The sequence below is a fragment of the Salvelinus namaycush genome, chromosome 29, assembly GCF_016432855.1.
Source record: "Salvelinus namaycush isolate Seneca chromosome 29, SaNama_1.0, whole genome shotgun sequence".
Taxonomy (NCBI): domain Eukaryota; kingdom Metazoa; phylum Chordata; class Actinopteri; order Salmoniformes; family Salmonidae; genus Salvelinus; species Salvelinus namaycush.
In genome coordinates, this window is record NC_052335.1 from 33703719 (window position 1) to 33731683 (window position 27965).

Here is a 27965-nt window from a genome sequence, read left to right on the forward strand (position 1 = left end):
CTTACAGACCGGGGTAGCTCTAGCAGGGCAGAAATTTGACACATGAGAATTACTAGAATATGGCAAATATTAGTAAATTCTTGCATTCTATCCATACTGGCTTTGTCATGCCACCTGAGAAATGAAACAGATACTAATGTGCAATTTGACTAAATGGAAACACTTCAACCACTTCATTTTTATTTGACATTCTAGTTTTTAGCATTTAAAAAATGTTTTTTAGATGTGACATTATGTCCAGCTGTTTTTACAGATACAAGACAATTAAATGTGATCGCATCATAGCAGGAAATTGTTGCATCAATTTTCTATGAGAAAATGTGCCATCTACTGGACATGGTTAATTCCTACCACATACATGTGAACTCCTCATTTTCTTTCTTAGATTTTCTCCTTTCCTCGCTCTCTTTCCAACCTCATTTCCTGTGAAATGTTTACTTACAAGCCTTTAACCAACAATGCAGTTTTAAGAAAATAGAGTTGAGAAAATATTTACTAAATAAACTAATGTAAAAAAAAAAGTAACACAATAAAATAACAATAACGAGACTATATAGAGGTACCGAGTCAATGTGCGGTTAGTTGAGGTAATTGAGGTAATATGTACATGTAGGTAGGGGTAAAGCAAATATTCATAGATAATGAACAGCGAGTAGCAACAGTGTAAAAAAACCTTCCTTTCCTTCCCTACTTCTCATTCCTTCCTACTACTTCTATTCCCCTTATCTCCTTTCCTTACCTAGCTTCCTTTCCTTTACTCATTTTCTTTCCTAGATTCCTTTCTCGCTTTCCTCACTCCATTTTCTAACTCCCTATCTTTTCCTCTTTCCTAGCTTCCTTTCCTAACCCCCTTACCTCCTTTCCTAGATTCCTTTCCATCCCTACCACTCTTTCCTCCCCTCCTTCTCTATCTCCCTTTCCTTAAAGTTAGCAAAGGAGGAAAGAAAAAGTTCACATGTATGTGCTAGGGATTAACCACGGCCTGTAGATGGAGATAGTATTGGTTTTAGTGACAGGCTACTGTGGGGCTGCAGCTGGATACTATTGTGCTGCCCTGTTGTTGCTGTGCTGGAAACCCCGTACTGACTTTCTGAAGGGACCCAAGATGGCTGAATGGTCACAGAAGCTGTAGTTAACAATTATCTAGATAAGCAATATGATGGAAATGAATGACAAATAATGTTAGTATGTGAAACATAACATTGGGGGGAGTTATACGATTACAGCTTGATGGTCTTCCTCATTTTGAAATGCAAGGACACCCAGTGAGAAAGACGGATTTCTCCGCGGCCCGGAGACAGAACATGGCGGAACACTTGGGAAAGAAATAGCTAGCTAGCAGCTAACGTATTATAGAAAGCCGTATAGCTGATCGGAAACGTCGGGCTACATTTAACGACACTGTTTGCGGTTCGTAAACGGGCAATAATGTAACCGGTGTATGGTATTTGTCGATGTATAATAATGTACTGTTTTCATAAGATGTTGAATGTAGCAAGGCAGTTAGCCGACTAGCTAGCTAACGTGCTAGCTAGTTAGCTCCGGTAGATAGCTAGCTAGCTAGCATACAGCAATTATCTCAGTGTACTATAGCTGAAGTCCTCTAACATAGCCATAATATTACACTTAATGTTTCCCATTCGAACCTAGTTTATATACGTATTATTTGGTCTATGGTTGTACTGTTTGTGTAGCTAGTTTCTGAAGGAGAATGTGTAGGTAGCTAGCGAGCTAACTGATCTGCTAGACAGCGCGAACGGACGCGTCGTAGGCTTTTTGGTTTGCGCGAGACAAGTTTTGTGGTTGCCAGCTAGCATCTGTAGCAAGCTACACATAGCGAACTGTGATAACTAGCTAGTTAATCTAGTTTTTGAAATCTTCTGAATAAGTGGATCTACATTAGTTGATCCTCACAACCACCATACTAGGCAGTCGGTAGAGTTGGCGCGTTGCCGCGCAAGGTAAACAGAAGTCGGCTGGGGAAAGCGGTCACGACCACCTGCCAAGATGACGGACACCCGCCGCCGAGTCAAAGTTTATACGCTCAACGAGGACAGACAATGGGACGACCGCGGCACCGGACACGTCTCCTCGGGCTATGTAGAGCGGCTGAAAGGCATGTCTCTGCTGGTGCGAGCGGAGAGCGATGGTGAGTCAGGTAAAAGTATTGTTATACTCTCACTAATTCTCACAACCATTGATTGATTACTATACTCTTTGTTCTGATCATGTCACGATGTTGTTGATAACACCTAGCTAGCTATCTGTAAACAAACTACGTAGCCTCGTTTTTGTGTACTATTATGAAGACCGTCAAAAGAGGAGCCTCGATATCTAATTAGTGGGTGGTCCATTGAGCCCTTGAGTCCTATACAAGTCACCGACCCTGAATCTTCATACTATGTGCACTAAAAGATACAAATACATAGCTAGAAGTGATCATGGAATATCATGCCCCATCTCAGCCAGGCCCCTGTTGTAAATGCATCTAAACAGTATGTTATTGCCTTAAAGTTACATAATCACACTGTCCCCACAGCCACCCAAAGAGGGGCCGAGATACACAACTCCCGATTTAGCCCCCTGCCGTCCTTTTGCAGCAGCGAGCTGCGTACACTTCAGCTGTGGAAATCTTTGTGCAAAGCTGCATGTTAGTTTTTGGTGTTATCGCTAACTCACTTTGTGTTTCTTCACATCCCCAGGTTCCCTACTGCTGGAGTCGAAGATAAACCCAAACACAGCCTACCAGAAACAACAGGTCAGTCACTTGCTAGACGAAGACTCTTGAATGTTAGCGTAATGTTTCCTGTCTTATTCTAACAGTGTATGTATGATAGTAATAGTGCTGTTTTGTCTCTTTCCATCAGGACACGTTGATAGTATGGTCGGAGGCTGAGAACTATGACCTGGCCCTCAGCTTCCAGGAGAAGGCCGGCTGTGATGAGATCTGGGAGAAAATCTGTCAGGTAATCCCACTTTTCTTCTCTGTGTGTGTGTGTGTGCGTGCGTGCGTGTGAGCATAAGATGAAGGTGGAACATACTCAACTCTATTGTCTTGAGGCTAGAAGCCAAAAATCCCTTAATAATGAAGTATAATTATATGTTTAGCACTCACTTAATGTGAGAGAATTTATTTTTCTACATTTCTAAGTATGGTTGAAAGGTTAGAGCATGCATGTTCATGTATAACTAATGCCTTCATGCGTTGTGTTTTGACTCGTGTTTCTCTCTGTTCTGTCGCTAATGTTGTACTGTTATAACTCATTGGTTTGTTCATGTGATTTTTGACTCCCGTGTCTCCGTCCCATCTCTACCAGGTCCAGGGCAAGGACCCGTCGGTGGACATCACCCAAGAGCTGGTGGACGAGTCGGAGGAGGAGCGCTTCGACGACATGTCCTCCCCGGGGCTCGAGCTCCCACCCTGCGAGCTGGGCCGCCTCGAGGAGCTCGCAGAACTTGTGGCCTCCTCCCTCCCCTCGCCCTTACGCCGTGAGAAACTGGCCCTGGCTGTGGAGAACGAGGGCTACATCCGCAAGCTCCTGGAGCTCTTCCGCCAGTGCGAGGACCTGGAGAACGCCGACGGCCTCCACCACCTCTACGAGATCGTCAAGGGCATTTTCCTGCTGAACCGCACGGCCCTGTTCGAGGTCATGTTCTCAGAGGAGTGCATCATGGACGTGATTGGCTGCCTGGAGCACGACCCGGTGCTGGGGGCTGCGCCGCGGCGCCACCGTGACTTCCTCACCAAGACTGCCCGCTTCAAGGAGGTGATCCCCATCGGCGACCCCGAGTTGCGTGCCAAGATCCACCAAACGTACCGGGTGCAGTACATCCAGGACATGGTGCTGCCCACGCCGTCGGTGTTCGAGGAGAACATGCTCTCCACGTTGCACTCGTTCATCTTCTTCAACAAGGTGGAGATCGTGGGCATGCTGCAGGTGAGTCTGTGGGGACACGGGGAGGGCACCAGCATGCACAGTGAACACAAACATGTTTTGTATTTTTTCCTCGTTACTTTCTTTCTATAATTAGTAACATTTTATCTCTGCATTGTTGTCCCGTAAGTAAGCGTTTCACTGTTAGTCTGCACCTGTTTACCAAGGATGTAACATATGATTTGATTTTGATTTGAATTAAGTGGCCACAGTCAGGACATCATAGGCCAGAGTAAGGTGCTACACACACACATGCAGGTGTACACATGGGGAGCAGGGAGCGTGCTGTAATGGTGAAATGTCAGCGATTTCTGTGTTTTGGTTTTTATTTACGTAGAGTTTTTCTTATGATAGCCATATAAACCCCAGTCTGAGTACCAGTCGCTTATGTTCCACTCCTTGTCATTGACAAATAAACGGGCCTTTCGGCAATCTCAACATTCAATGTGTGCTGGATTTACAGTGGAGTTGCTCATTGGTTGTTGGAAATAACATTGAATATTTTCCATGATGACATGTGGAGCCTGAAATAGAATTATAATTTATAACAAAGTCAAAAATAAACATTTAGCTGTTAGCTAGGCAAGTTGTTGTATTTTAAGGCAATTTGTGATTTGAATTGCGTTATGCATTTAGATGTGAGCTAGAAACTTTTGACAGACTGGTTTCATCTGGACAAACAAACTGTTGCTTAGCAACCATATACCAACATGTTCTATGAAGAGAAAAAGTGGTAGTTCCAATATTTGCATAATCGTTGTGATTGGATGATAACTGTGAGGGTGATCTTCTCAAGCTCATTATTGATAGTGTTCGTATTTGAAGATGGCAGAAAGGCCAGTCTCTTTGGCACATGACATGGAGTACAGGAAGTGGATAAGCTAGTAAAGAGACTGGTACCCAGGCTATATGAACCATACCTAGAGCCCAGAGATTTCTCTGGTTGGGTTTATTCTCCTGGCCCTAACCAAACCTCTTGGAACTAAAATAAATGGTCAGCCTTTGTATCAGTACAGAGGCACCAGATAAAGTCTATATATGCTGTGTGTTCTCACTATAAAGGAAGCGTGTGCTTTTTAGTTTGTCTTGTATGTGCTGTACCCATGGTCAATGATTGGCTACTTTTATGGTCAAGTGACCTTATGGTTTTTGCACTGTCAACTCCACACCTTGTTTGTGTACGGTAGTCTCCGTGGAAACGGCAGAGTGTTTTGTAAACAAGTTATGCTGTTTGGGGGGAAACGGACAGACATGGGCTGTGTTAATCAGGCACCAAAGGGAAGAAAGCAGACTGAAGCAGCCAGGGACTAGCTGGGCTTGTCCAATAAGAAAAGTTAATTTGCTGACTCTGAAACTAGGCTAACTATGGTAAAAATGTTGTGACTAGGAATTACTTAGGTGCTGATGCAATATGTATACTGAACAAAAATATAAACGCAATATGTAAAGTGTTGGACCCATGTTTTATGAGTTGAAATAAAAGATCCCAGATATTGTCCATACACTAGTGAGCCTGACAGGTGTGGCATATCAAGAAGCTGATTAAACAGCATGATAATTACGCAGGTGCACCTTGTGCTGGGGAAAATAAAAGGCCACTCTAAAGTTTTGTCATAACTCAATGCCACAGATGTTTTGAAGGAGTTTGCAATTGGCATGCTGACTGTAGGAATGTCCACCAGATCTTTTGCCAGAGAATTGAATTCATTTCTCTACCATAAGCCACCTCCAACGTCGTTTTAGAGAATTTGGCAGTATGTCCATCCGGCCTCACTACCGCAGACCACGTGTATGGTGTCGTGTGGGCGAGTGGTTTGCTGATGTGAACAGAGTGCCACATGGTGGGGTTATGGTGTGGGCAGGCATAAGCTACGGACATCAAACACTATTACTTTTTATCGATGGCAATTTGAATGCACAGAGATGCCGTGATGAGGCCCATAGTCATGCCATTCATCCGCCGCCATCACCTCATGTTTCAGCATGGTAATGCACAGCCTCATGTCGCAAGGATCTGAACAAAATTCCTCAAGGTTGTAATTATCCCAGTTCTTCCATGTCCTGCGTGCGTGACCCATTGACCATGTCTGGGATGTTCAGGACCGGCGTGAATGACAGCGCATTCCAGTTCCCGCCAATATCCAGCAACTTCGCACAACCATTTAAGAGGAGTGGGACAACATTCCTCAGGCCACAATCAACAGCCTGATTAGCTCTATGCAAAGGAGATGTCAAACTGCTTGAGGAAAATGGTGGTCACACCAGATACTGACTGGTTTTCCTTCTGTGACCGACATATGCATATCTGTATTCCCAGTCGTGAAAAATCCATAGATTAGGGTCTAATGAGTTTATTTCAATTGACTGATTTCCTTATATGAACTGTAACTCAGTAAAAATCTTTGACATTTTTGCATGTTGCGTTTTTTAACATTTTTGTTCGGTATATTACGATTCTAAATGTATTTCGATTCTGCTATTTTAAATGTTACAAACATATTGCTCACTATATGTCTGGTGCGGTGGGATAAACGAGAGCCATTCCAAAACTAGGTTTTGATCAGTCATGGAAATAAGTGCTGAAAACATGTTGACTCACCATTTTAAAAAGAGAAGGTGCTATAGAAGGAAACAAGAGTTTTGTCACAGGTACTTCCCACTAGCACAAAAAGAATACCGTGATTAATGTTTTTTTTTTTTTTTGCAATACAAGTAAATAAATATGCCGCTATGTAACAATCATTTCCCCCCCCCCATCACTAATTAGGACTTCTCATAAAGGTCCTTTATCTAGGAAACGGTTTTCAACTTCCTCTTACAGTGAGTCAGGGTTGTTAAGCTCAAATGTTTTTCAACTAAAAGTTAAAATGAGTGTTCTTATTGGACAAGGACGGGTAGTACTTCCTCTTTTTGGAAAGATGTTCTCTTGTTTCGTGCCTATTGAAACAACCCCAGGGTAAACATGGCATGTTGGGACAGCTAAACATCAGCAGACCTATTGACCATGATAGCTTCAGATACAAATTACCTTCATAGGCACATATCTATGATCAGTTTAAACCCTCTCCAACCATAGCCATTTGGGAGTCAAACTCAAAAACGGACAGATCTGTGTCCGTGTACAACTTTATGGCGTTATCATCCTCCTCATCCTTTGTTCTCTTGTTTTTCTTTCCTTCACGGTCAGGACGATGAGAAGTTCCTGACAGACCTCTTTGCACAGCTCACAGACGAGGCCACCGACGACGACAAGCGATACGAACTGGTACGCCAACTGACATCAGCACAGACGCAACTAATGCCGGACTCCCACTAGGTCGCATTACCAGGCCGGTGGGGCTTGGCCTTGTAATGTGAATCAAGCACAAGGGTTTATTTGTACAAAATGGACAATTATTACCGCCTTTCTCACACATTGTATAGTAGTCATTGGCAAACATGAAGTTCTCTTCCCCACAGGTAAACTTCCTAAAGGAGTTCTGCGCCTTCTCCCAAACGTTACAACCTCAAAACAGAGAAGCCTTCTTCAAGACACTGTCGAACATGGGCATTCTCCCTGCACTAGAGGTGGTACTGGTGAGAGCCCACACAGCACTCCAGACCTGGGTCATACACGACAAATACTTGAAAGTGTTTGAGGATTTTATTTTCATAGTCTTGGGGAGAAGGAGAAATGTATTGTTTGTCAAATGTGACAAAATGGCAGCTGTTCTTGCCATGATTATGGTCTGTGTGTAATTTTAACGTTTTATTAGTTGTATGTATGGCATACACCGTCCAATGAAATGCTTACTTGCAGGTTCCTTCTGGACAATGCAACAACAATAATAAATAATAATAGGAACATAAAGTAAATGTCTCAGAACAGAATAAACATTTTAACATCCGTATAATACAGGAAGGCCCAATTTATAGTACTGTATTTACACGTGTTTGGGGATGAGGGTATTGGTGAAGTGTTTAAATTGTGCAGTTTTTAGCGATCATGTAATTTTAGTTTTGTGTTTTGTGCACATAAAGAATTAATAGTGTTACTTATAAGCCCATGTGAGCTGACCACCAATAGGTGTATGACACTGGAATAAAATCAATCAATCAACATCAGTTGATTAAGGCGTCAGGGTGAGAAATGGTCAGATAACTTTTGGAAGCGTTCCATTTGACCAGGCAAACTAAATCAAATACCGCTCAAGCATTTGACTGATCTTTTTTGACCAGCGTACTAAGGTGCCATCAGCCTTTAACAATTACTAACAAATTCAGATGTTTTTTTCCCTTGACTAACTACGTATGATGATGTTATTCTAGTCTAATCTGTTCTACTCCGTAATATTCTATTCCATTGTGTTCTGTGACTGATGTCGTGTGTTTGTGTGTGTGTGTGTTTGTGTGTGTGTGTGCGCGCCATCAGGGGATGGATGATGTGCAGGTGCGTGGCGCGGCCACTGATATCTTCTCCTATCTGGTGGAGTACAACCCCTCTATGGTACGAGAGTTTGTCATGCAGGAGTCCCAGCAGAACGACGACGTGAGTACAGCTCTCACCTATACCAGGGATGTGTTTTAAGATGAACCAAACATAAGCAAACACAATTAAGCGGGGAGGGATGTACAGTTGAGGTTGGAATTTTACATACACTTAGGTTGGAGTCATTAAAACTTGTTTTTCAACTACTCTGCAAATTTCTTGTTAACAAACTATAGTTTAGGCAAGTCGGTTAGGACATCTACTTTGTGCATGACACAAGTAATTTTTCCAACAATTGTTGACAGACAAATGATGTCATGGCTTTAGAAGGTTCTGATAGGTTAATTGACATCATTTGAGTCAATTGGAGGTGTACCTGTGGATGTATTTCAAGGCCTACCTTCAAACTCAGTGCCTCTTTGCTTGACATCATGGGAAAGTCAAAAGAAATCAGCCAAGACCTCAGAAAACAAATTGTAGATCTCTACAAGTCTGGTTCATCCTTGGGAGCAATTTCCAAACGCCTGAAGGTACCACGTTCATCTGTACAAACAATAGTACGCAAGTATAAACACCATGGGACCACGCAGCCGTCATACCGATCAGGAAGGAGAAGCGTTCTGTCTCCTAGAGATGAATGTATTTTGGTGCGAAAAGTGCAAATCAATCCCAGAACAACAGCAAAGGACCTTCTGAAGATGCTGGAGGAAACGGGTACAAAAGTACCTGTTTCCACAGTAAAACGAGTAAAGGTAAAACCTGAAAAGCCGCTCGGCAAGGAAGAAGGCACTGCTCCAAAACCGCCATGAAAAAGCCAGACTACGGTTTGCAGCTGCACATGGGGACAAGGATTGTACTTTTTGGAGAAACAGTTCTGGTCTGATGAAACAAAAATAGAACTGTTTGGCTATAATGACCATCGTTATGTTTGGAGGAAAAACGGGGAGGCTTGCAAGCCGAAGAACACCATCCTAACCGTGAAGCACGGGGGTGGCAGCATCATGTTGTGGGGGTGCTTTGCTGCAGGAGGGACTGGTGCACTTCAAAATAAATGGCATCATGGTGGAGGAAAATTTATGTGGATATATTGAAGCAACATCTCAAGACCTCAGTCAGGAAGTTAAAGCTTGGTCGCAAATGGGTCCTCCAAATGGACAATAACCCCAAGCATACTTCCAAAGTTGTGGCAAAATGGCTTAAGGACAACAAAGTCAAGGTATTTTAGTGGCCATCACAAAGCCCTGACCTCAATCCCAAAATTTGTGGGCAGAACTGAAAAAGCGTGTGCGAGCAAGGAGGCCTACAAACCTGACTCAGTTACACCAGCTCTGTCAGGAATGGGCCTAAATTCGCCCAACTTATTGTGGGAAGCTTTTGGAAGGCTACCTAAAACATTTGACCCAAATTTAACAATTTAAAGACAATGCAACCAAATACTAATTGAGTGTATGTAAACTTCTGACCCACTGGGAATGTGATGAAAGAAATAAAAGCTGAAATGAATCATTCTCTCTACTATTATACTGACATTTCACATTCTTAAAATAAAGTGGTGATCCTAACTGACCTAAAACAGGGAATTGTTACTAGGATTAAATGTCAGGAATTGTGAAAAACTGAGTTTAAATGTATTTGGCTAAGGTGTATGTAAACTTCCAACTTCAACAGTACCTGAATTTGTCCAATAGAAACTCTCGTTGTCATTGCAAAAAATGTTTTCCATTTGGTTTAAACGGTTGCCGTTGCAAAATGTTTGGAACTGGATTTGCTACGGTGTTTGTCTAATGAATACACCCCTGCATTCCCATTAGTAGGACATTCGAGATGCTAACCTCAAGAGTTATGGACTATCGAAATGGGACAAATATGAAACAACCAAAAAAACGGCCTGTTCCGGAATACTAGAGATCACTTTCGGTTCTGTTTCCGTTCCTCAATGTCGTTATTTTCCGGTTTTCGGTTCTGTTCCCTGAACCGGTTCCAACCACTGGTTTGAACATTGTGAGGGGTGACGTTCCAGGTTGTTCTTTTTGCTGTCGCACTGCTGTGCATTTCAGAATATTTCTAGGCTTATGTCCCATCAAAAAGATTCCTGAGACGTTACACACCTTTCCAGGCTTTGATCTTGAATCCTTTGGTAATCTGCACAGCTTGACTGCAATAAAAATGACCTGGAACGCCACCATTGTGCATGATGCTGCGTTCACATAGGCGACTCATCATGCCAGGATGAAACCTGATGTCATTGTTTGCAATGAGACAATGATGCCTAAAACATTGAACCTTTTGCCTTCTGTTAGCATAAGACTAGTCGTGAAGACCAACTAAAACAATAACTAGGCTCATTTCAATGTCTATCAGGATATGTTTAGCAACATCACCTACAGTGTAGCTAGGAAGTTTGGATGTTCAAAGTGCCATATTTGTTCAGTTTGGAATTTTGGATGTAGCTAAGCTAGCATGTTCTTCAAATCAGCCAGCCAGGCAAACTGCCAAGCAACGTAGGGTAGTCCACAAGTTTTCACGTCATCCGGTCTGACGTTCTTTGAGTCGCCTATGTGTTTTTAAAGGTAGCATGAGTGCTAGTGGTAATATTGCCTCTAGACGCTGATCTTGGGTCATTTTTGCATTTCCCCCACTACTGGTTAGGTTTGGGGGAGGGAAAGCTGATCCCAGATCTGTCCCTAGGGGAGCAGTGCTAATGGTGTCTGTCTAAAGTCTCTCTTGTATCTCCCACCGTGTCTCTCCCAGGACATTCTGCTGATCAACCTGATCATCGAGCACATGATCTGTGACACTGACCCCGAGCTGGGCGGCGCCGTGCAGCTGATGGGCCTGCTGCGCACCCTGGTGGACCCTGAGAACATGCTGGCTACCGCCAACGTGAGTAGAGCTCGCTTCTTACCTCTTAACCTCTTCCTCTCACCCTTCCTTACACCTCTCACTCTTCCTTACACCTCTCACCCTTCCTTACACCTCTCACCCTTCCTCTCACCTCTCACCCTTCCTTTCACCTCTCACCCTGAGCTAACAACCCTCACCCGGGAACATGCTGGTCATCGCCAACGAAAGTCTAGCTCCTTCTCACACCTCTCTCCTCTCGTCCGGAGACGAGGCCTCTCTCTCGTCTAACCCCTGGTGTAGATCTCCTGTGTTTTGTTGAAGCTTTTTTTTGCTTGGGAGTGTTTGTAACTCACAGTTTGTCTCTGGTCCTCCTGCAGAAAACGGAGAAGACTGAGTTCCTCAGCTTCTTCTACAAGCACTGCATGCACATCCTCTCTGCTCCTCTACTGGCCAACACCACAGACGACAAACTCAGCAAAGGTGAGTCATCAATCCCCTGTGCGTGTGTGTGTGCGCGTGCGTGCCAAGATGACATTATTTTTGACCTGTCCATGGCCCACTGTAAATGTGTGAGTTCTCTGATTATCATGAGGACGGACACGTTCACTGAAAGTTATACATACAGGCACGCTCACCTGAGATGAGTTACTGTATGTGTGAGTGAATGAACACCAATCTTACACACACACACACACACTCACCATATGAGCCAGTGTACTGTATGTGTGTGAGTGCTTTATGATAGTTATGAACCCCCCCCAAACACAGTAACCACCTCTCTCCCCCAGATGACTTCCAGACGTCTCAGCTGCTGGCTCTGATCCTGGAGCTGCTGACGTTCTGCGTGGAGCACCACACCTATCACATCAAGAACTACATCATCAACAAGGACGTGTTACGCCGGGTCCTGGTGCTCACCGCCTCGCAGCACGCCTTCCTGGCCCTTTGTGAGTCCCCTATATATATATATTTTGAATGCAAAATAGGTGACCTACGTGATTTGTGTAGATCCGATGAGAAAAGTTTGGGAGGAAGGGGGGGCTTTGGATGACTCCTTGCCATTCCTCAAGTTATAACACGTTAGTGCTTACTGGACCCTGGAAATGTTCACTAGCTACTAGCTAACGAACTAACCACGATCTGTTAACTAATGTTTTCCCTCTAAAGTATGTGGCTAATTTTCAGAATGAGAGAATTAGGTGAAAATGAGGTGTTGCTTGTTCAACAAGTGGATTGAGGGTTAAAGTGTAGCTGGAGCTGGGCCTGGCTTAAGCTGGATGCCACCATAGAGGTGAAAGGAACACCACATCTTTCTCACTTTTGCTGGCACATTGTAGAACAGATGTCCACAGGCAGAAAGTGTACAATGTAGTAATGTGTAGCCCAAAGATATTGCTTTTGTTGTGTTGAACTTGACAGTAACACGTGTGAATGAGGGGGGATTATCATTTTTTTTAAACTCAGTGAATGTTATTTTTGCACACATGTAGCCTTGTGCACTTGATCAATGTCTACTATAGTGTCCACTATAATAGAGAAACAATAGAATGCCTGTTTGTTTCATTCTATTTCTACTTGAAGATGTTTTTTCCCCAAGTGCAATATTTATGTGTGTGTGGTCACAAGCGTTCTATTATAAAGGCTGTCATGGTAACAAGCATTCTATTATAAAGGCTGTCATGGTAACAAGCATTCTATTATTAAGGCTGTCATGGTAACAAGCATTCTATTATTAAGGCTGTCATGGTAACAAGCATTCTATTGTAAAGGCTGTCATGGTAACAAGCATTCTATTGTAAAGGCCGTCATGGTAACAAGCATTCTATTATAAAGGCTGTCATGGTAACAAGCATTCTATTATAAAGGCCGTCATGGTAACAAGCATTCTATTGTAAAGGCTGTCATGGTAACAAGCATTCTATTGTAAAGGCTGTCATGGTAACAAGCATTCTATTGTAAAGGCCGTCATGGCTAACTGCAATATTACTGTATTGTTTTTTCTAATTTGCGGTAAAGTCTAGGTAACAAATAACATTAGATTGCATTCTTTACATGTTTTAGCTGTGAGTCAAGTTCACATTAACTACTTTTTATTTTACACACAGAGACTGATCATGTAGAATATATTCTTTGTTGTTTAATTAGTTAAAACCTGCATTTCCCCCTAGCAGGGTTTTTCTTTACATGTTTCAGTGCAACAAAAAAAGTGTCACCACACACCAAGCTTGCACTTGCTAGCTAATTTGTCCTTTTTAGCTAGCTTGCTGTTGCTAGCTAATTTGTCCTGGGATATAGACATTGAGTTGTTATTTTACCTGAAATGCACAAGGTCCTATACTCTGCCAATTAATCCACACATAAAACGGTCAACCGAATCGTTTCTAGTATACATATCTCTCCTCCTTCTAGGCTTTTTCTTCTCTTGACTTTATATTGCGATGGGCAACTTTCATTAATTAGGTGCATTACCGCCACTGACCTCGTTCATCTTTCAGTCACCCACGTGGGTATAACCATTGCGGAGATGGCATGTGGGTGCCTGCTTCTATAAACCAATGAGGAGATGGGAGAGACAGGACTTGCAGCGGGATCTGCGTCAGAAATAGAACTGACTTCTATTTCAGCCCTTGGCAACGCAGACGCTTGTTGGCGCGCGCGAGCAGTGTGGGTGCAATAATTGAATAACATTTTGCAACATTCGCACACGCGGTGTAGTCAGCCTGTAACTTTTAGTACGACGGGTTTCCCTCATGGATTCTAGATTATTTTTTTCTTATCAGATCAGTGTAGATCTGAAATAAAATGTATATCTGGGGGGTTAAGTGTGTTTGTGGGTAGGGATAGGTGTTTTCATAACAATTATAATGCACACACACACAGTACATTGGGGGGGGGGGGGGCTGGTTTGGACTAATACATACCCATGTCTGTTCTACGAAATATATTCCCAAATAAATGTATATCTCAAATATTTTACTTTCTCTTACACTGTGTGCACTGAACTGACATGCACGATTGTTTGCGGACACTCTGATGTTCAGATGAAGGGAATTAACAGGTCTATAATGCACATCACTGTGGCAGCGGCGTGTAGCCTACGATAGCTGCCGGCTAAGTCATTCTCTCAGGATGGAACTGTCCAATGCTACTATTTCTGCCATCTAATGCTGTTATTAAAACTAAATCAGACAGCCCCATAGAAGAACAGTTTACCTAGGGATAGGGAGGGAAACATGTATTCTGACATGAAGTCAATGCACAGCAATTCTTAATGCAATCACAGGAAAACACTTTCGAAAGCAGTTTTTGTAAATGTATTTTGAAAGCCGTTTTGGCCTTTGTTAATAAAGAGGGTGATCCCAGTTTTCCATTGTCGCCACGTTTATTTCTCTACTCCTTCAATTGCTAGAGTGGCATCGTTTTACAAATGCGGTTACAACCGGCAATGACATAGCCCTACTTTGTAATAGAAACCAAAATAATCAACCTTTTTTTGAGTGAATAATAATAATAAGATGAATCAGGATGTTGTCCAATGGGGTAAATACAGGTGGACCAAGCCCATGCTTCAGCCTATATCAGATCCCTTCCCCCTGAGTGATACAGTGCATGTGGAAAGTATTCAGACCCCTTTCCTTTTTCCACATTTCTTACATTACAGCCTTATTCTAAAATGGATTAAATAAACTTTCCGGCTTCACCTGCGGTATCGTCTGAGACCAGCCACCCGGATAGCTGAGGAAACTGTGTGTTTGCACAATTTAATTGAATTCTTTTTAGAATAAGGCTGTAATGTAACAACATGTCGAGAATGGGAAGGGGTCTGAATACTTTCCAAATGCACTGTAGCTGATGTGAAATCACTAGCTAGTTTGTATCTAGCGATAGTAGTAACGGCCATCGTGCAATTGACGTCACCTTCCCTTAGACATAAAAGTCAACATGATAGACTAGTCTCTTGGCCTGTCAGCTAGCACGGCTGGATTTGGGTGGCAGGTGTTGTACAGAGTCTCTGGGTCTAACTCTGCTTTGGACAGACAGGGACGGAAGCTATATTGTCACACAGTGCTGACACTTCCTCTCATCCTACACCCTCTCTCCTCCACCCTCTCTCTCTCTCATTCCTCTCTCTCTCCTCCACCCTCTATCTCTCACCTCCTCCACCCTCTCTCTCCTCCTACACCCACCCTCTCTCTCCTCCTACACCCTCTCTCTCCTCCTCCACCCTCCCTCTCCTCCTACACCCTCTCTCTCCTCCTACACCCTCTCTCTCCTCCTACACCCTCTCTCTCCTCCTACACCCTCTCTCTCCTCCTACACCCTCTCTCTCTCCTCCTACACCCACCCTCTCTCTCTCTCCTACACCCACTCTCTCTCTCTCTCCTACACCCACTCTCTCTCTCTCTCCTACACCCACCCTCTCTCTCTCTCCTACACCCACCCTCTCTCTCTCTCCTACACCCACCCTCTCTCTCTCTCCTACACCCACCCTCTCTCTCTCTCCTCCTACACCCACCCTCTCTCTCTCTCCTCCTACACCCACCCTCTCTCTCTCTCCTCCTACACCCACCCTCTCTCTCTCTCTCTCCTCCTACACCCACCCTCTCTCTCTCTCTCTCCTCCTACACCCACCCTCTCTCTCTCTCTCTCCTCCTACACCCACCCTCTCTCTCTCTCTCTCCTCCTACACCCACCCTCTCTCTCTCTCTCTCCTCCTACACCCACCCTCTCTCTCTCTCTCTCCTCCTACACCCACCCTCTCTCTCTCTCTCTCCTCCTACACCCACCCTCTCTCTCTCTCTCTCCTCCTACACCCACCCTCTCTCTCTCTCTCTCCTCCTACACCCACCCTCTCTCTCTCCTCCCTTACCCTCTCTTCCAGGCGCGCTGCGCTTCATGCGGCGGATCATTGGTCTGAAGGACGAGTTTTACAACCGCTACATCATAAGGAACTTCCTGTTTGAGCCCGTGGTCAAGGCCTTTCTCAACAACGGCGCACGCTACAACCTCATGAACTCAGCCATCATAGAGATGTTTGAGTATGTCCGCGTGGTGAGTATTTTTCCACTTCCGATGTCTCATCTTTTTGTGATTGAACTTTTTATTGTAATTTTCAAATATATACACTGAAATAAAGTAATTAGGCCCTTATTTTTGGATTTCACATGACTGGGAAAACAGATATGCATCTGTTGATCACAGATACCTTTAAAAAAAGAAAAGTAGGTGTGTGGATCTGAAAAACAGTCAGTATCTGGTGTGACCACCATTTGACTCATGCAGCATGAGACATCTCCTTTCGCAAAGAGTTGATCAGGCTGTTGATTGTGGCCTGTGGAATGTTGTCCTACTCTTCAATGGATATGTGAAGTTACTGGATATTGGCGGGAACTGGAACACGTTGTCGTACACGTCGATCCAGAGCATCCCAAACATGCTGAATGGGTGACATGTCTGGTGAGTATGCAGGCCATGGAAGAACTGGGACATTTTCAGCATCCAGGAATTGTGTACAGTTTCTTGCGACATGGGGCCGTGTATTATCATGCTGAAACATGAGGTGATGGAGGTGGATGAATGGGACGACAATGGGCCTCAGGATTTTGTCACGGTATCTCTGCATTCAAATTGCCATTGATAAAATGCAATTGCCATCGATAAAATTGCAATTCATTGTCTGTAGCTTATGCCAGTCCAAACTGAAACCCCACTGCCACCATGGGGCACTCAGACCCTGGTGAGGATGACGAGCATGCAGATGAGCTTCCCAGAGGGAGTTTCTGACAGTTTGTGCAAAAAAAAATCAGTTGTGCAAACCCACAGTTTCCTCGGCTATCCGGGTGGCTGGTCTCAGACGATACCGCAGGTGAAGAAGCTGGGTGTGGTCTTGGGCTGGTGTGGTTACACGTGGTCAGGTGGCTTATGATAGAGAAATTAACATTCAATTCTCTGACAACAGCTCTAGTGGACATTCCTGCAGTCAGCATGCCAATATCACGCTCCATCCAAACTTGAGACATCTGTGGCATTGTGTTGTGTGACAACCTCACATTTTAGTGGCCTTACATTTTCTCCAGCACAAGGCGCACCTGTTTAATGATCATGCTGTTTAATCATCTTCTTAATATGCCAGGTGGATGGGTTATCTTGGCAACGGAGAAATGCTCACCAACAGGGATGTAAACAGATTTGTGCACAAAATGTTATCTATATACAGTACCAGTCAAAATTTAGAACACTTAATCATTCCAGGTTTTATTTATTTATTTATATTTTTAAACTTTTTAAATTATATTTTTAAACTATTTTCTACATTGTAGATTAATTGTGAAGACATCAAAACGATGAAATAACACCAAAAAAGTGTTTATATTTGAGATTCTTCAAAGTAGCCACCCTTTGCCTTGATGACAGTTTTGCACACTCTTGGCATTCTCTCAACCAGCTTCATGAGGTAGTCCCCTGGAATGCATTTCAATTAACAGGTGTGCCTTGTTAATTTGTGGAATTTCTTTCCTTCTTAATGCATTTGAGCCAATCCGTTGTGACAAGGTAGGGGTGGTATACAGAAGATAGCCCTATTTGGTAAAAGGCCAAGTCCATATTATGGCAATAACAGCTCAAATAAGCAAAGAGAAATGAGTCCATCATTACTTTAAGACATGAAGGTCAGTCAATCCAGAAAATTTCAACAACTTTGAAAGTTTCTTCAAGTGGTCGCAAAAACCATCAATGATGAAAATGGCTCTCATGAGGACTGCCACAGGAAAGGAAGAACCAGAGTTACCTCTGCTGCAGAGGATACGTTCATTAAAGTTAACTGCACTTCAGATTGCAGTCTGAATGAATGCTTCACAGAGTTCAAGTAACAGACACATTTCAACATCAACTGTTCAGAGGACACTGCGTGAATCACGCCTTCATGCTCGAATTGCTGCAAAGAAACCATTACTAAAGGACACCAATAAGAACAAGAAACTTGCTTGTCCAAGAAACACGAGCAATGGACATTAGACCGGTGAAAATCTGTCCTTTGGTCTGATGAGTCCAAATTTGAGATTTTTGGTTCCAACTGCCGTGTCTTGTGAGACGCAGAGTAGGTGAACGGGTGTTCTCCGCATGTGTAGTTCTCACCCTGAAGCATGGAGGTGTGATGGTGTGGGATTTTGCTGGCACCCGCCAAACCTAGATTTGTCCATCGGACTGCCAGATGGTGAAGCTTGATTCATCACTCCAGAGGACGCGTTTCCACTGCTCCATAGCCCAATGTTGTTTGAGCTGTACACCACTCCAGCCCCGACGCTTGCCATTGCACATGGTGATCTTAGGCTTGTGTGCGTTTGCTCGGCCAAGAAAACTTATTTAATGAAGCTCCAGACGAACAGTTATTGTGCTGTTGCTGCTTCCAGAGGCAGTTTGGAACTCAGTAGTGAGTGTTGCGACCGAGGACAGACAATTTCTACGCGCTACGCGTTCAGCACGCGTTGGTCCCGTTATGTGAGCTTGTGTGGCCTACCACTTCGCGGCTGAGCCGTTGTTGCTCCTAGACGTTTCCACTTCATAATAACAGCACTTACAGTTGACCGCCACAGCTCTTGCAGGGCAGAAATTTGATGAACTGTGAGTTGTTGGAGAGGTGGCATCCTATGACGGTGCCACATTGAAAGTCAGTAAGGCCATTCTACCGCCAATGTTTGTCTATGGAGATTTCATGGCTGTGTGCTTGATTTTTATACACCAGTCAGAAACAGGTGTGGCTGGAAATAGCCGAATCCACAAATTTCATTAGAGTCCACATACTAATGTGCGTATATATACATGACACAGGACATTGTATTAAACAAGACTGGTACGTTCTCCCTCTTCCCATCCCTCCCTGCCTCCCTCCTTCCTCCCTCTCTCTCTTTCTCCCTTTATACTCTCCCGTTCCCCCCAGGAGGATGTAAAGTCCCTGACGGCCCACATAGTGGAGAACTACTGGAAGGCTCTGGAGGACGTGAACTATGTGCAGACCTTTAAAGGACTGAAGCTGCGCTACGAACAGCAGAGGGAGAGGCAGGACAACCCCAAACTGGACAGGTAATATATTGACAACCCAAACCTGGACAGGTAATATATTGACAACCCAAACCTGGACAGGTAATATATTGACAACCCCAACCTGGACAGGTAATATATTGACAACCCCAACCTGGACAGGTAATATATTGACAACCCCAACCTGGACAGGTAATATATTGACAACCCCAACCTGGACAGGTAATATATTGACAACCCCAACCTGGACAGGTAATATATTGACAACCCCAACCTGGACAGGTAATATATTGACAACCCCAACCTGGACAGGTAATATATTGACAACCCCAACCTGGACAGGTAATATATTGACAACCCCAACCTGGACAGGTAATATATTGACAACCCCAACCTGGACAGGTAATATATTGACAACCCCAACCTGGACAGGTAATATATTGACAACCCCAACCTGGACAGGTAATATATTGACAACCCCAACCTGGACAGGTAATATATTGACAACCCCAACCTGGACAGGTAATATATTGACAACCCCAACCTGGACAGGTAATATATCGACAACCCCAACCTGGACAGGTAATATATCGACAACCCCAACCTGGACAGGTAATATATCGACAACCCCAACCTGGACAGGTAATAATTCGACAACCCCAACCTGGACAGGTAATAATTCGACAACCCCAACCTGGACAGGTAATATATCGACAACCCCAACCTGGACAGGTAATATATCGACAACCCCAACCTGGACAGGTAATATATCGACAACCCCAACCTGGACAGGTAATATATCGACAACCCCAACCTGGACAGGTAATATATTGACAACCTTGACAGGTAATATATTGACAACCCCAACCTGGACAGGTAATACACTGCTCAAAAAAATAAAGGGAACACTTAAACAACACAATGTAACTCCAAGTCAATCACACTTCTGTGAAATCAAACTGTCCACTTAGGAAGCAACACTGATTGACAATAAATTTCACATGCTGTTGTGCAAATGGAATAGACAAAAGGTGGAAATTATAGGCAATTAGCAAGACACCCCCAAAAAAGGAGTGATTCTGCAGGTGGTGACCACAGACCACTTCTCAGTTCCTATGCTTCCTGGCTGATGTTTTGGTCACTTTTGAATGCTGGCGGTGCTCTCACTCTAGTGGTAGCATGAGACGGAGTCTACAACCCACACAAGTGGCTCAGGTAGTGCAGTTCATCCAGGATGGCACATCAATGCGAGCTGTGGCAAAAAGGTTTGCTGTGTCTGTCAGCGTAGTGTCCAGAGCATGGAGGCACTACCAGGAGACAGGCCAGTACATCAGGAGACGTGGAGGAGGCCGTAGGAGGGCAACAACCCAGCAGCAGGACCGCTACCTCCGCCTTTGTGCAAGGAGGTGCACTGCCAGAGCCCTGCAAAATGACCTCCAGCAGGCCACAAATGTGCATGTGTCTGCTCAAACGGTCAGAAACAGACTCCATGAGGGTGGTATGAGGGCCCGACGTCCACAGGTGGGGGTTGTGCTTACAGCCCAACACCGTGCAGGACGTTTGGCATTTGCCAGAGAACACCAAGATTGGCAAATTCGCCACTGGCGCCCTGTGCTCTTCACAGATGAAAGCAGGTTCACACTGAGCACATGAGCACATGTGACAGACGTGACAGAGTCTGGAGACGCCGTGGAGAACGTTCTGCTGCCTGCAACATCCTCCAGCATGACCGGTTTGGCGATGGGTCAGTCATGGTGTGGGGTGGCATTTCTTTGTGGGGCCGCACAGCCCTCCATGTGCTCGCCAGAGGTAGCCTGACTGCCATTAGGTACCGAGATGAGATCCTCAGACCCCTTGTGAGACCATATGCTGACACATGCACATTTGTGGCCTGCTGGAGGTCATTTTGCAGGGCTCTGGCAGTGCACCTCCTTGCACAAAGGCGGAGGTAGCGGTCCTGCTGCTGGGTTGTTGCCCTCCTACGGCCTCCTCCACGTCTCCTGATGTACTGGCCTGTCTCCTGGTAGCGCCTCCATGCTCTGGACACTACGCTGACAGACACAGCAAACCTTTTTGCCACAGCTCGCATTGATGTGTCATCCTGGATGAACTGCACTACCTGAGCCACTTGTGTGGGTTGTAGACTCCGTCTCATGCTACCACTAGAGTGAAAGCACCGCCAGCATTCAAAAGTGACCAAAACATCAGCCAGGAAGCATAGGAACTGAGAAGTGGTCTGTGGTCACCACCTGCAGAATCACTCCTTTTTTGGGGGTGTCTTGCTAATTGCCTATAATTTCCACCTTTTGTCTATTCCATTTGCACAACAGCATGTGAAATTTATTGTCAATCAGTGTTGCTTCCTAAGTGGACAGTTTGATTTCACAGAAGTGTGATTGACTTGGAGTTACATTGTGTTGTTTAAGTGTTCCCTTTATTTTTTTGAGCAGTGTATATTGACAACCCCAACCTGGACAGGTAATATATTGACAACCCCAACCTGGACAGGTAATATATTGACAACCCCAACCTGGACAGGTAATATATCGACAACCCCAACCTGGACAGGTAATATATCGACAACCCCAAACTGGACAGGTAATATATCGACAACCCCAAACTGGACAGGTAATATATCGACAACCCCAACCTGGACAGGTAATATATCGACAACCCCAACCTGGACAGGTAATAATTCGACAACCCCAACCTGGACAGGTAATAATTCGACAACCCCACCCTGGACAGGTAATATATCGACAACCCCAACCTGGACAGGTAATATATCGACAACCCCAACCTGGACAGGTAATATATCGACAACCCCAACATGGACAGGTAATATATCGACAACCCCAACCTGGACAGGTAATATATTGACAACCCCAACCTGGACAGGTAATATATTGACAACCCCAACCTGGACAGGTAATATATTGACAACCCCAACCTGGACAGGTAATATATTGACAACCCCAACCTGGACAGGTAATATATTGACAACCCCAACCTGGACAGGTAATATATTGACAACCCCAACCTGGACAGGTAATATATTGACAACCCCAACCTGGACAGGTAATATATTGACAACCCCAACCTGGACAGGTAATATATTGACAACCCCAACCTGGACAGGTAATATATTGACAACCCCAACCTGGACAGGTAATATATCGACAACCCCAACCTGGACAGGTAATATATCGACAACCCCAACCTGGACAGGTAATATATCGACAACCCCAACCTGGACAGGTGATATATCGACAACCCCAACCTGGACAGGTGATATATCGACAACCCCAACCTGGACAGGTGATATATCGACAACCCCAACCTGGACAGGTGATATATCGACAACCCCAACCTGGACAGGTGATATATCGACAACCCCAACCTGGGCAGGTGATATATCGACAACCCCAACCTGGGCAGGTAATATATCGACAACCCCAACCTGGACAGGTAATATATCGACAACCCCAACCTGGACAGGTAATATATTGACAACCCCAACCTGGACAGGTAATATATTGACAACCCCAACCTGGACAGGTAATATATTGACAACCCCAACCTGGACAGGTAATATTGTTTTTGTGTATGTTTGTCATGTTTCAATTGTTTTTACTATGTGGTGCAAAAGGATTCCCCCCTCTGGGATAATAGAGACTACTGTAAGATGGAGGGAGGGTGGTGGGAGAGGGATGGATGGATGAAAGGTGGGTGGGTGGATGAATGATTGAATGGATGGAAGGACGGTGGAATCAAAATTCTGCTAGTGATGTTTGGAGTTGGTGGTGTTCATTCTAGCTGTGGTTGTTTGGGAATGACTACCGTTAGCTACAGGGTGAGTGAGTGGTTGTTTGGGAATGACTACCGTTAGCTACAGGGTGAGTGAGTGGTTGTTTGGGAATGACTACCGTTACCTACAGGGTGAGTGAGTGGTTGTTTGGGAATGACTACCGTTACCTACAGGGTGAGTGAGTGGTTGTTTGGGAATGACTACCGTTACCTACAGGGTGAGTGAGTGGTTGTTTGGGAATGACTGCCGTTACCTACAGGGTGAGTGAGTGGTTGTTTGGGAATGACTGCCGTTACCTACAGGGTGAGTGAGTGGTTGTTTGGGAATGACTACCGTTAGCTACAGGGTGAGTGAGTGGTTGTTTGGGAATGACTACCGTTAGCTACAGGGTGAGTGAGTGGTTGTTTGGGAATGACTGCCGTTACCTACAGGGTGAGTGAGTGGTTGTTTGGGAATGACTACCGTTACCTACAGGGTGAGTGAGTGGTTGTTTGGGAATGACTACCGTTAGCTACAGGGTGAGTGAGTGGTTGTTTGGGAATGACTGCCGTTACCTACAGGGTGAGTGAGTGGTTGTTTGGGAATGACTACCGTTACCTACAGGGTGAGTGAGTGGTTGTTTGGGAATGACTGACGTTAGCTACAGGGTGAGAGTGGTTGTTTGGGAATGACTGACGTTAGCTACAGGGTGAGTGAGTGGTTGTTTGGGAATGACTGACGTTAGCTACAGGGTGAGTGAGTGGTTGTTTGGGAATGACTACCGTTACCTACAGGGTGAGTGAGTGGTTGTTTGGGAATGACTACCGTTACCTACAGGGTGAGTGAGTGGTTGTTTGGGAATGACTACCGTTACCTACAGGGTGAGTGAGTGGTTGTTTGGGAATGACTACCGTTACCTACAGGGTGAGTGAGTGGTTGTTTGGGAATGACTACCGTTACCTACAGGGTGAGTGAGTGGTTGTTTGGGAATGACTACCGTTACCTACAGGGTGAGTGAGTGGTTGTCTTTTGACTTTGAAGGATTCCCATTGGCTTGTGCTGCGATCTTCTTTTGACTCGATCTAACGTCAAACGTTGATAAAGATGTCGGATATGTTCAGATATGTGATTGTTTTAGCACTACCCACTGATTGTTTAAACTACTGCACGCGACATGGTATATGCCAACAAATCAGCACAATCTTTTTTCAAATTGCTGCCATCTTGGATCTAAAATTGGGATCATGCATATTTTGCTAATGACCATACAAGAAAAGAGTAACGGAGAGCACTGTACAATACAGAGAACTTAACAAATGAGGAATTTGTGATAAGTACATGGAGGGCCGCTATATTTATGCCCCTCGACTATTGACTTTACCAATAGTTTAAAAAAAAATTAGTTTGGAATCTGCCGGTTCTTTATTGATTGCTATTCATTATGTATCTGTAAATAAACTCTACAGTCATGGTCAGGTTTAACCGTTGGTCACCTCCCCTCACACAGCATGAGGTCGATCCTGAGGAACCACAGGTTCCGCCGGGACGCGCGGACGTTGGATGATGACGAGGAGATGTGGTTCAACGCGGACGAGGACGAGCTGGAGGACGGCGAGGCGGTGGTGCCCCCCTCAGACAACAAGACCACCAAGACTAGTGGCGGCGCCGGCGAGAACGAAGACCTCATGGACCCCATCAGCAAGTTCATGGAGAGGAAGAAACGTAAGTTGCAGGGAACGAATGCATGAATTCCTGGCAAAACATGTGTTTGACCCAGGCCAGTTGTGTACTAAAAACTGTATTTCACATGTGGATTAACTTGGAATTTGTACTTTTGGGATTATTCAATTGGTTCTGTTACTCTGCGTTAACTCAATTTAAGCGCAGCTCATGCATTTGAAAGTAGTTGACATACTCTATGTACTGAGAAGTTAGTAAGTTTTGTCTTTAAAAATTGTCAAACTGACTGCTTACAACTGTCTATCTCGGTCTCTCCACCCCACAGTGAAAGACTCAGACGAAAAGGAAGTCCTGGGCAAGTCCAGTAGTCTGTCGGGCCGCCAAAGCCCCAGCTTCAAGCTGTCCTTCTCCGGCTCCACTACCAAGACCAGCCTGTCCAGCCCGCCTCCCTCCGCCTCTTTGCACCCCGGCTCGCCAGGCTCCCCAGGATCGCCAGGGTCAGGGGCCAAGGGCTCGCCCCCGACAGCAGTCACCACAAAGGTGGGTAGTAGTACCTAACCCACGGGGACCTGAGTTGTGTTCATTAAGGCACATAAGAACAGAAAACATTTTAAATGTTTCCTGATGTAAAATGAAAATGTCTTATTGGACAAGTCCAGGTAACCCTGCCAGTTTATCAGTTGTCTTCGTTCTGTGTCTAGTAATGGGGTGATTTGTTTGGGGGCTGGGGGGTGTTTTAGTAGTTTAGGTCTTACAGAAGACAGGGATAGTTTACCCATAGTAGAAAATTGACATTTGTTTCCTTACCTTGAACGCAGTCTGGAGAAGGACAGACTGCAATCCACTCTTTGGGTTTGTTTACAGAGCCACTACCAACAACCGCTGACTTTTACCAGTAGTCAATTTATCTCAAATTAACAGGTGCAGTGTATGCTAGCTTTGCACAGTCTGATGCCGGAGTCTCAAACACCCATCTTGCTGCTGTTATAGGTGGCCATTTTGAGCAATGCCCACATTGTGCAAAATATTATTTGTGTGGTGTTGGGGGCACATTAACATATTTGCTAGCATTCTATGTTAGTGGTTGGAGTTGTTGCGTCATTTATGTAGATTGTTTTTTAGGTGGTCCACAAAATGGTTACTCCAAAGATATGTGGCCTGTGCGATAGTAATAAACGTAATTGGTCCAATAGGGAATAAGTTCTCTGGATGGGAATCAGATATCAGTCTGTGGGCCCCAAGAAAGTAGCTTGCGGTTCTGATGTGGCCCCCGGGCCTTGTGTTTGGTAGTTAGTAGGTAAAGACTTTAGTGGAGTTATTTAGTTTTCCTTCAAATCAGAGGATCAGCTCTGAATAGATGAATTTTCTCTCCCCCTTCTCTCGCTTTCTCTCTCCATCTCTCGCTTTCTCTCTCCATCTCTCGCTTTCTCTCTCCATCTCTCGCTTTCTCTCTCCATCTCTCGCCATCTCTCGCTTTCTCTCTCCATCTCTCGCTTTCTCTCTCCATCTCTCGCTTTCTCTCTCCATCTCTCGCTTTCTCTCTCCATCTCTCGCTTTCTCTCTCCATCTCTCGCTTTCTCTCTCCATCTCTCGCTTTCTCTCTCCATCTCTCGCTTTCTCTCTCCATCTCTCGCTTTCTCACCCCCTTCTCTCGCTTTCTCTCTCCATCTCTCGCTTTCTCTCTCTCTCAGGGAGGTCTGGTGGGGCTGGTGGACTACCCCGACGACGACGAGGAAGACGAAGAGGACGTGAGCGGCGAGAGTAAAGAGGAGACTCCTCCCCTGTCCAAGAAGTCCAAGCTGAGCTCCTAAAAATAATAATAATAATAATAAAATAAAAAAAACGTTAATGTTGTTGTTCTCTCTCGCTCCGAGCGCCAGACTATTTCCCACCGATCCCATGAATGACTTCACCCCCTTGGTTTTTTTAATGGGGGCTCTTGTTGAGGAGCGGACTATGAATGGAAATGCGTCTCCTCGGACTAATCCCAATATACAAGTGCCAATCGGGAGGCCGCGGAGCTAGGAGCGAACGAATGGACGAGAGAGGAAGGCGTGGAGAAATGACTATCTCCGATATTACGGTCAGATAAAAGGGGCGGACTGACGATTTATAATTCAACAAAGCTAAAATACCGGAAAAATAGACACATTTATCCACACACACACACTCACATACAAACTAAAACCCCAAAGAGCTTGCTGGCTCAGACCATGACTCACTGCCCCACCCCAACCCCCCACTCAGGGAAGGACATCGCAACGACCTCCAAAATGGGGCCGGCCAATCCGGACGCAGAACCACCACTCACCCCCTACGCTGACTCCTCCTTCACCCAGCTCCTTTTTTTTTCTGTCTCCTCCCTCCGCTACATTTCCTCCCCTTTTCTCTCTCCGTTTTTGTTGTTGTTTTTACGTTGTTTTTTAAAAGAAGTTAGTTTCTAGGACCAGACGGGAGACGGCAGACACCGGCGCGGCGAAAATGCTGTCTGTTTTTCGTTTTGATGATGTCATTGTCGTCACTCAGAGGGAAGTTTTTCCTCTTGATTAGAAAAAAGACGGCGGTTTCTTACTTTGTCTTTTTACTCTCTTTTTCTCTCTCTCCCTCTCTCTCTCGCTCTCTCTCTCTCTCCTGTTTTTGTAAACAACCCAGCCTTTACATGTTCAGGACATTTTCAGTCGCACTTGAACAGGTTTTTAAAGACCTCAGTAGGTTGAGCTAGTTTGACCCTTTTTTGCCCTTTGAAACTGCAGATTTTTTGGGAAAAAGAATTTGTAATCCCGTCTTGATTAAAGATTGAGTGGAATTGTAGATGTGATCAATTTTGTCATATCTTCTCTTTTTTTTTGTTTTCTTTTACATAAGTGTATACTTAGTTGTTCAGAAATATTTGGGACCATTAAAAATTATCTTTGCTGTATGATGTCCTACTACCTTTTGTGATGGCGACTGAATTGTGTTATCTCTGCACTCCTATGTTGCTGTAGCCTAGTCCCAGATCTGTTTGTGCCGTCTTGCCAACTCATATAGGGGTTTGACAATGACCACAGGAGTTGGCAAAGCAAACAGCTGGGACTAGGCTCATGTTTTAAATGTTCTCTAGCTGCTTTTCACCTGACACCTCAAACATTTTTGGGGAGGGGGTTTATTTTTCATTTATTTATTTAACCTTTATTTAATTAGGCAAGTCAGTTAACAAATTCTTAGTTACAAT

General features: G+C 44.6%; 1 protein-coding gene across 4 annotated transcripts; it reads left to right on the forward strand.

The window, feature by feature from the left end:
• Positions 1 to 1045: 1045 nt before the first annotated feature.
• LOC120024613 (serine/threonine-protein phosphatase 4 regulatory subunit 3) lies at positions 1046 to 27684 on the forward strand. 4 transcript variants are annotated; one of them, XM_038968910.1, is made up of 15 exons: positions 1046 to 2158; positions 2703 to 2758; positions 2868 to 2966; positions 3318 to 3938; positions 7123 to 7200; positions 7395 to 7502; positions 8347 to 8463; positions 11155 to 11286; positions 11625 to 11727; positions 12036 to 12194; positions 16130 to 16299; positions 19184 to 19326; positions 24579 to 24793; positions 25077 to 25291; positions 26443 to 27684. In XM_038968910.1, exons 1-15 carry the CDS (start codon positions 2008 to 2010, stop codon positions 26560 to 26562), a joined length of 2487 nt encoding a protein of 828 aa, XP_038824838.1. In that variant the 5' UTR covers positions 1046 to 2007; the 3' UTR covers positions 26563 to 27684. The 4 variants fall into 4 exon arrangements, with proteins under 4 accessions (XP_038824838.1, XP_038824836.1, XP_038824837.1 ...); XM_038968908.1 differs by having other exon boundaries at positions 1047 to 2158; positions 7395 to 7511; positions 19187 to 19326; XM_038968909.1 differs by having other exon boundaries at positions 1048 to 2149; positions 7395 to 7511.
• The last annotated feature ends 281 nt before the right edge of the window (positions 27685 to 27965 follow it).